Source organism: Solanum dulcamara, chromosome 11, assembly GCF_947179165.1.
Source record: "Solanum dulcamara chromosome 11, daSolDulc1.2, whole genome shotgun sequence".
NCBI lineage: Eukaryota > Viridiplantae > Streptophyta > Magnoliopsida > Solanales > Solanaceae > Solanum > Solanum dulcamara.
Window position 1 is genome coordinate 51,789,804 of NC_077247.1, and position 9,804 is coordinate 51,799,607.

The following is a 9,804-nucleotide window of genomic DNA, read 5'->3' on the forward strand; positions in this document are numbered from 1 at the left end:
TGTGCGGTTGATCAACTAACTCTTGGACCTACGGTCTTCTATAAATATTTTTTTTTTAAAAAAGAAACAATGTGTTAAAGGATCATCATTGGGTAAAGAATTAAGTTTCCTTGACGAATTAGGTCTTCTATAAAGATTTTTTTCCTTGATGAAATTTTGGCAAGTTCCTTCATCAAGGACCATTTCAACCTTACCAACTAACTCTTGGACCTACGGTCTTCTATAAAGATATTTTTTTTAAAAAATGATGTTTATAACATATCAAGGAACCTTAAAATTTAAATTGATGGAGAAAATGAGATAACTTGGCTATTTACAAATTAAATAAAAAATAAATATATATATATTTAAAAATTTACGTATAAAAAATAAAAATCTTCTTTTTAAAAAATTTATAAATAACCTATAAAATTAATTCTCCGAAATTTTTTGGTGGGAGGATGAAATGTGAGATCAAATCAAAAGGGTGTCAGTGCAGTCACTTACATCAATATCATCATCCATCACTGGCACTATTTCTCCTAAAAAAGGTTTCACCAGCCGCCCGAGAGAATCCTAGAAGAAATGGGGTCAATTTCGCCTGGGTATGGCAATGAGGCTGGACGAATGTGGAGCGGGTTGAGCTTAATTCGTAAATTTTTTATATTGTTCTGCTCTATTTTGTATATTATTTTTTTTTATTTTTAATTTGCTCCGTCCCGTCTTATATAAATCCGCCTTGCATAAATTTTCCCCGCATAAATTTTTATGTTTTTTTTTTTACTTGAGTTTAATATGAAAAATAAAATTCATAAAAAAAGTTTCATTTTTCGCTAATTAACATCTCGGCTAATTAATTATTTTTTGTTAACATCTCAACAATTGTTTCTTAATCGTTAATTAACTCTAGTGAACATTTGTCTAGTTTAATTATTTTTTTTAAAAAAAGTTAAAATTAAAGTTTAATATAAAAAGTTTATATCTTTGATTTTTAATAATTACAAAGATTTAATTTTCTTCGATTTCTATTTGACACCTTAAACCCGCAACCCTCCCCGCCCCACATTAATTTTAATAATAATTACTTTAATCCGCCCCTCATTCACCCCACCCAGCCTAGCTCTAAACCCACCCCGCCCCATTACCATCCCTAGTTTCGCGATGTCAACATTCACCTAAGGACATTTCCGGAAATCTCTCCCTTATGCTCTAATATAAGTGCATTTCCGTTTAATAACCGTCCAATCATAATTGAGTCTACAGTAGTTTTAAATTGAATCAAATAATTGTCTTATCATTAGCTACCCAATTATTTTTTATTTATTCAATTAGTAATTTTTTAAAATATTTACTCCACTTCAATTTGACTTGATATGATATTTAAAAATAAAAATAAATTAATTTTAAATTTAAAATATGTAAATCTATTAAAATTAATGAATTATTAAAAAAAAAGAGGCATTACATTTAAGATAATTTATCGTAATAGATTTATGAGAATTGTGGTAAGGGTATGTGGCATTTTTTGTAGGTATATAAATAAATTGCCATCCCACGATGGATGTCGTTGGATTTTCCACAGAACCGAACAAGACACATTTTTCTCTTAGATAACTCATCCTTTCTCTTCCATTTCTTCTTCTCTCTGTTCTCCACATTTCACATACAATTTCAGAAACATTGTTGATTGTACCTTGGACAGAAAACCCACTAAATAGTGTCTGTCAGTTTCTTTCCTTAAGTAGTTTTTGGAGTTTTGTTAGTGGAAAGTTTTTATTTTTATTTTTTTATGAGTGTTTTTTCCGTGTTTTCAAAACAGTTGTTTTCCATATAGGAAAATACGGCGAAAAATAAGCTTTACTGTGCATGTATTCATGTGGGTAAAGGTTTGAATTTGTTGTCGTCGTTGATTGGCGCTTTCTAGAAACTTGTAGAAACAAAACTGAGCTGCGGTTTTCATTTTTCTTGATCTGTTGATTGGTTTCGAGAAAGCAAAATTCGTCTTTGTTTTTTGCTTTGAATAATACATACAGAAGGAGAAAAAAGGGTAGTCGAGTCTAATTTTTGTTTTGCCGGAGTTGTATTTATGTTGAATTAAATTCATCTGGGTGTTTCTTATTTTCGAGTAATTTCAGAAAATTATTGAAATGGGGTCGTCAGGAATGTCGAATGACGAAATTGTGCAAGAAATTATGCGAATTCATGGATCTCTACCGACAAGGCCATCGATTGATGAGGTTGAAGCTGCAAGAGCTTTAATTGGAAACCTAGAGAAAGAGGATCAGTTGAAAATAGATGCTATCATGAGGCAAAATAAAAGGAAAGGTGTTCCGGAAGAGCTGTTCAAAATTTTGCAAGAGATGCAGAGAAACGCTGTTCTTTTTCAGAGTAAAGAACAGAAGAAGGAGGCGTTGAAACTTTTAGATCTCGAAAACATTCACACTGTGTTCGACGATTTGATTCAGAGAGCTACGAAATGTTTGCCTTCTAATTCTCAGGCTAATGCACCGTCTTCTTCTTCAATGGATTCGAATGGTTTATCTTTGGCAAGTTCAGTTTCCTTGTCCGCCAGCAGCAGTTTAAATCCTCCGACAACCACAACTGCGACTACTTCATCGTCCAACTTTTATAACGCAAAAGAGCCTATTAAAGCGTCTGAACTGTATAGTAGAGATGATAGTTACTTGAATAAGGCAAACGCCACGTTTCTCGTGGATGGAATTGGTGTTGGGCTTCGATCTGGGGATGCTTCATCAGGGCCTAAAATTGTTGATTCCACCTTAAAGCCGGCAACTAGTGGTATGTTACATCTATTTGCTGCACCATATTTGGTTATGTATTTCTAGTGAATTTGGTTTTCTAGAATTTGATTATACAAGAAGTTGTTTTGTTGTGTTGATTCGAAGTTCGTATTTTTGATTAAGAAGACCTTGGTTACTTTGTTTGTTGTAGGTCAAGAAGGTGAGAAATTAAGTTTGGTTAAGCTTGCCAGTATGATTGAAGTGTCATCCAAGAAAGGAAGTCGAGAGCTTATTCTTCGGAATAAGTTGTCGGACCAGGTTGAATGGCTTCCAGATTCTATAGGGAAGCTATCAAGTTTGATCACTTTGGATCTGTCTGAGAATCGAATTACTGTCCTACCCACCACCATAGGGGGGCTCTTATCATTGCAAAAGCTAGATTTGCACTCAAACAGAATTATTGAACTGCCTGATTGCATTGGAGATCTTCTTAACTTGGTCTATCTTGACCTCAATGGAAATAACTTGAAGGTGTTGCCCGCGAGTTTTGCTAGGTTAGCTCACCTTCAAGAACTTGATTTGAGCTCTAACATGCTATCAGTACTCCCTGAGACAATTGGCTCCTTAGTAAGTCTTAGGAAATTGATTGTGGAAACTAATGACCTTGAGGAACTTCCTCACACTATTGGTCAATGTACTTCTCTCAAAGAGCTTCGTGTAGACTATAATCATCTTAAAGCTCTTCCTGAAGCAGTGGGACGAATTGAGTCTTTGGAGATTCTGACTGCGCGGTACAATAACATCAGGTTATTGCCTACAACTATGTCATCCCTTACAAACTTGAAAGAGCTCAATGTTAGTTTCAACGAAATCGAATCAGTGCCTGAGAGCTTGTGTTTTGCTACTTCACTGGTAAAGCTGAACATAAGCAACAATTTTGCAGACCTGAGATCACTACCAAGGTCCATTGGGAACCTTGAATTGCTTGAAGAATTGGACATGAGTAACAACCAGATACGAGTTCTTCCAGACTCATTTAGGATGCTCTCAAGTTTGCGGATCCTTAAAACCGATGGAAATCCTTTGGAAGTCCCACCAGGAAACATCGTTGAGAAGGGAGCACAGGTTTAATTTTTTGTTTCATTTTACTATATATTGTGTCTTCTGAATATTTATTAGTAACTATTTTTGTTGTTTTATGATGATTGGATCGATCACTAATGTTTAGTTGCTCTGATGGTCAGGCCGTTGTTCGATACATGGCTGATATGGTTGCCAATAGGCATTTGAAGACTCAGCCCGTGAAGAAGAAGAAGAAATCATGGGCTCAAATATGCTGCTTTTCAAGTTCCAACAAACGTCAGCGCAATGGCAGTATGGACTACGTTAATACTTGATGTGCTGCAGCTTCCATTCAAATCTGGTATGCTTATATTTTCGTTGGTCATGAATTATGGTTTCTTATTTGCAGCTTCCTAGAGGAGAGATAGTTGTTCAAACTACTATTTTTAATTATTAGTAAATGGGAATTAGAATAATGAAATGTAGGGTTGTAAGGGTAACGGCTCACATGCTCTCTGTGTTATCCATTGTAGGGAAATGAGCTGTGATTTGGCTGGACGAGAGCTGCAAATTTTCAGTTGAATTCAACCAATTTTGCCAGCTAAATTCAATCAACTTTCTTGTTGTTCCAGATAGGCTCTAAACCACTGCCACGTGTTTTTTTAATTCTCATTTCATCTAATAATTCTTTTAATGCATTTCTGCTGTAAACTTTTCCTCGATTATGTAAAAAAAAAAATGTAAAATCTTATCTTATTTGACTTTCTATATATTGAATGACATTGAAAAAGTCAGCCTGAATTAATTTGTCATTATCCAATACTCGACGGCGAATTTGTTTGGAAATGAGCACGCAGTGTTGGCGGCCTTTATATTTTGTACCAAATACATTTCACCCATTTATTTACATTTTTGGTGAGATTTCTATTTAAGTGTAGCAGCCATTTCTTTGCTGGTTCTATTATTCAATCATTTTCTATTAGTACAGTAGTAGTATTTTCTATTAGTAATTATTATTTCTCGAGACAAATGCTTTAATTAAAAAGTGGTTGATCTTACTTCCATTAAACGGAAAGGCCTCTTTATTTCAATCAAAAGGAGCACGTTACGCCGGCGACTTTATTTAAATCCAATTGGAGGTGGGGGCCGGGGGGTGGAGTATTGTAGTTCAACTCATTGGCTGTTAATTGTTTCACGAATTCAGAATTTATACTTTCAAATCTCAAATTAATACTTCCTCTATTAAACAATATTTGTCCACTTTTAATTTTACACATTTTTAAAAAAATTATAAATAAATAGATAATTTTATCATATTATCCTTTAAATATAGTAATAAATACTCCCTTCATTCTATATTAATTGTCATGTATACGTAAAATAGTTATCTCAAAAATAATTATCAACAATCAATACAGAATTAATTATATTTTTCCAACTTTATCGTTAGTATTAATTATTCTAGAATTAAGAGGCATATAGATAGATAAAAATTACAAAATTAATAAGGGGTATGTTAGTCAAATAACGCTCCTAATTAATATTTTCTTAAGGATTGTGTAAAACCTTATCATGACAACTAAAAAATGGGACGGAGTGAGTATAATGTCTTGAAAAATATAATAGGGAAATGACTATAATTAATGATGAGGGTAAATTAGGAATTAAGTGTAAAATTATCTCTTGATTTCATAAATTGGACAAATACTATTAGACATCTATTTTTAATATAGTGGACAAGTAAATATGGACAGAGAAAATATATATTAATAATTGGATTCACAATTAAATATTTATTAATTTTTAATATATATATATATAAAATTAAATTTACGTAAACTCGTAATTGACACTCTAAATTTGCCCCCTACTATCAGAACCTGCCTCTTTTGCGAGGATTTCTTTACCCTATGTATAATTTAATAAATCAAACGGCACAGACTTTCATCGTTCATTTTTATTTATTTATTTTAAATTTTGCATATTTCTTAAAAAGTAAATAATTTTTTTTGGATAATTAAGAAAAATGATTAATATAAGTATTTTGCACAATTTTTATTTTTTTTATCCCTCCGTAGGACCTTCCACTTTTTTGCTCTCTTGATGACTCAAACTCATAACCTTCAAGTTGAAAGTGAGGGGGTGCTTACCATTTGAGCAACAATCTCTAGACTTTTTTGCACAATATTAATTAGTTGATGTATAATTGTAGGTCTTAAAAAAATTGGGGAATAAGTTATCAATGTTGAAAGTCAAACAAGGAAAAAATAATTGATTTAAAAAAAAATTAAATATTGAATGTAAGGATTACTCTTTCCATCCGTGTTTACTTGTCTACTATACTAAAAAAATAAATATTCATTTTTACTTGTTCAATCTTGATAATTCATCATTTGATTTTTAATTTATCCATATCATTAACTATAGTCATTTCTCAATATATTTTTTAAATATTCAATTTATTATGTTTAAAAGAAGATTTGATAAAATTATTATCTTATTTATTATTTCTTAAGAGATGTATTTAAGAACGGAGAAGTAAAAATGTAGCTTTTCAGGTTAGGGGTGATGACATAATTATTGGTCATATTCCCGGTGGATAGTTAAACAGGTCTACTTACGTTGGAAATCAATATAATGATGGTTGCTGAGTACTTTGTTCAGAGTAAAGTATCATAATATTGACACTAATTATGCTTTTAAAACAATTATAGTAATTAATGGTATCCTTCCCAGATTAGTAGGTCCGTGGGAGTCAGCAAAACAATGACACCTCCCTTTTTCATCTAGAATGAGAGAGAAGCCTTTTATGATAATCTCAAACCAACCAATTGTTCGGTTAAAATAATTCAACGATAATATTATGTGTTTTAACTCATAATTGTGCAATTTTTTCTAAAAAATCTCATACCATTTTAATTGTTTTGTTTTTAACTATTATAGTGAGACATTGTTCACACACACCCAAACCAATAATATATTAACGCATTATCGTCTACTTGGATGGTTTCAGAAGAAGTAGGGGTAGGCCGAAGAAATATTGGGGAGAGGTGATTAGACAGGACATGACGTAGTTACAACTTACCGAGGACATGACCTTAGATAGGAGGGTGTGGAGGACCCACATTAGGGTAGAAGGCTAGTTCATAGTCTGGTTATTCACTCTTATTAGTAGGCGTATTAGCGCACTATAATTCCCTATGGTCTGATATCTATTATCATTTATTACTTTCATTATTTTCTGTACTTTGATTGCCCTATCTTGCTTTTCTATATCGCTTTGAACTCCGTATTCTTATATATCTTCTTTCTTATTTGATTTTACTGAGCCGAGGGTCTCTCGGAAACAGTCGTCCTACCTTGGTAGGAGTCAGGTCTGCGTACACTCTACCCTCCCCAGACCCCATGTTGTGGGATTTCACTGGGTCGTCGTCGTTGTTGTTGTGTTATCGTCCACTTCTTGGAACTTTGGTCACAGCTTAAACATGTAACGGTAGTAGGGTGGTTCATTAAAACCATAATTATGATACATGAAACTTTTTAATTATCAAAAAAAAAAAAGGAATAATTAATACGAGAAAGTCGTATAACTTCAGGCCATTCCATTAGACTCTTCAATTTTAGTTGAAAACACAACAAAAATGTTTGATAGTACAATTACGTGTAAGCAAAAACCAAAGGTCCAAAAACTGCCTGTAAACTCGTGTGGTTTTAACACTCCTCCAATTCGTTTAGGTTTGAAAAGGTTAAGCCGCTTATTATATTATTAACTCTGTTTATTTTGATCCATTTAATTCAGTCAATTTTAAAATTGGATCGATATGCAATAAAGATTGTATATTATATTTTATGCTCACTTATTTATATTCTTTAAAAATAAAATACATATACATGCATATAGAGAGGGAACTGATCTCTAGTCTTTAAAGTATATAACTCTTCAACCGAATCATTTAGTCTTCTTGTATTATGAGTGCCAACATATAATAATATATCAAGTTTAGAAAAATGAAAATATATAACTAAAATATCTAATTTTGTGGACCATTGTTCCAGTTTTTGCCTATAAATTTGTCCTAGCTCCAGACTTCACTTATAGAATCACGCTGGATATATTGTTGTTCTTTTCTTATTTGCTTTACATGTGATCTTAAGAGAAGGCCAATAATAAGACCAATAGAATGAAATATTTACAGTCGTGTCCTTGGGTTAAAAATATCTGTATTTACTGAATTTGATAGTTAGTATATATGTGCAATTATTCCTAATGATATTTACTTTTTGACGAAGAATCCTAATTGTTGAAGTTGTCTGTGGTTACATTTGAGTTATGTTGCATGTTCTTTTTTAAAGTGTTTTTATGGTTTAGATCTAGTTTGATCTGCTGCACTTAATTTTACTTGTGAATGCACAAATGTTGATCTACTGGTAAAATGTTAATTATGTTATCCTATTTTCAAGTGCTTATGTGTTAAATGCATTTGAGAATTTTATTTATAATTTCTTTTATTAGTATTTCTGCATGTATGAAATATTTATCGAATCAATTAGAAATTACATATCTACATTCATCAATTTTGTCCAAGTTTAGTTATATTCAATAACATACTACAACTTAATAGAATATATATGTCCAATTCAATATTTATTTTCTTATCTATAATAGAAAAACAATATATATTCACTCGTTGCCTTTTTTTTTTCTTTGATAGATTCTTTCAAATATTGATGTTGTCTGCATAGGCAAAGAGTATGAATGTAATAAACAAAGAGATTTACAAAAAATTGAAAATATTTTGATTTTTAATTTGGATGGGGTTAGAAAAATATTGAATTGGACAAATTATATTCGGTTAAAGTTTTAAAATGATATTGATGAATGAAACTTGCTCAAATACTATGGTCAAAATTGATTAATGTAGACATTTCAAATTGATTAGATAATATAATGGGTATAGATAACAATCAGGAGAGAAAACACCTTTTTTTTTCTTGGAATATCCTTTGGTCTTTAATGACTTGTGAGAGCAACACCAAATTTGTCAATTTCATACTTTATTCATAATATATCAAACAAACTCATATATTATGCCTTGACTATCAAATAGTCCCCCCTCTTCAAACCCTTGAAAATTTATTTCTCACCCAAAACTACAACACAACTTATAATTTATTTCATCCAACAAATATGTCTAAATAAATGCCCTATTTGATTAGTGTCCACTGTTATTCATCCTAGGAGAAGACAAGCACATCGAAAGGAATGAACGAGGTGACACTGGCCTAAGTAGATTGTTGTTGTTATTGGGGTTCTGCTCCATAAGGAATGTGTTGTTGTTGGATGCTTCAGCCTGATTGAATCTCCCAAAATTCATGTTGAAATTATTGTTATTGGGGTTCTGCTCCATAACGAATGTGTTGTTGTCAACTACTTCAGCCTGGTTGAATCTCTCAAAACCTATGTTGTTATTGGGGTTTTGCTCCATAGCGAATGTATTCATGTTGTCAGATGCTTCAGCCTGATTAAATCTTCCAAAGTTTATGTTGAAATTATTGTTATTGGGGTTCTGCTCCATAACGAATGTGTTGTTGTCAGATTCTTCAGCCTGGTCGAATCTCTCAAAGTTTATGTTGAAGTTGTTATCGGGCATCTGCTCCATAACAAATGTGTTGTTGTCAAATGCTTCAGCATGGTTGAATCTCCCAAAATCTAAGTTGAAATTATTGTTATTGGGGTTCTGCTCCATAACGAATGTGTTGTTATCAGATAATTCCGCCTGATTAAATCTCTCAAAATACATGTTGAAATTATTATTATTGTTGAGGTTCTGCTCCATAACGAACGAGTTATTGTCAAATGCTCCAGCTTGATTGAATCTCCCAAAGTTATCGTTGTTTAAATTTGGACCACCAAAGGTGTAAGCGTAAGGAAATGGCAGTGTTAAAGAGGCAATTTGATGATTGTTGTTATAAGCAAGTATGTCATTATTGACCTGATGATCTATGGGCACAGTTATTGGTG

At 32.2% G+C, this 9,804-nt stretch overlaps 1 protein-coding gene across 1 annotated transcript; it reads left to right on the forward strand.

The window, feature by feature from the left end:
- The first annotated feature begins 1,560 nt into the window (after positions 1–1,560).
- On the forward strand, positions 1,561–4,689 carry LOC129874104 (plant intracellular Ras-group-related LRR protein 4-like). Its single transcript, XM_055949331.1, has 4 exons — positions 1,561–2,778; positions 2,932–3,845; positions 3,965–4,143; positions 4,316–4,689. The coding sequence occupies exons 1-3, from the start codon at positions 2,127–2,129 to the stop codon at positions 4,115–4,117; spliced, it is 1,719 nt and encodes a 572-aa protein (XP_055805306.1). The 5' UTR covers positions 1,561–2,126; the 3' UTR covers positions 4,118–4,143; positions 4,316–4,689.
- The last annotated feature ends 5,115 nt before the right edge of the window (positions 4,690–9,804 follow it).

Excerpts from the sequence above, each read along its gene's own strand:
- LOC129874104 (XM_055949331.1), top strand. The coding sequence starts at position 2,127 with ATGGGGTCGTCAGGAATGTCGAATGACGAAATTGTGCAAGAAATTATG. Across the intron at positions 2,779-2,931 it reads CTTAAAGCCGGCAACTAGTG|GTCAAGAAGGTGAGAAATTA; the intron begins GTATGTTACATC and ends TGTTTGTTGTAG. Across the intron at positions 3,846-3,964 it reads TCGTTGAGAAGGGAGCACAG|GCCGTTGTTCGATACATGGC; the intron begins GTTTAATTTTTT and ends TCTGATGGTCAG.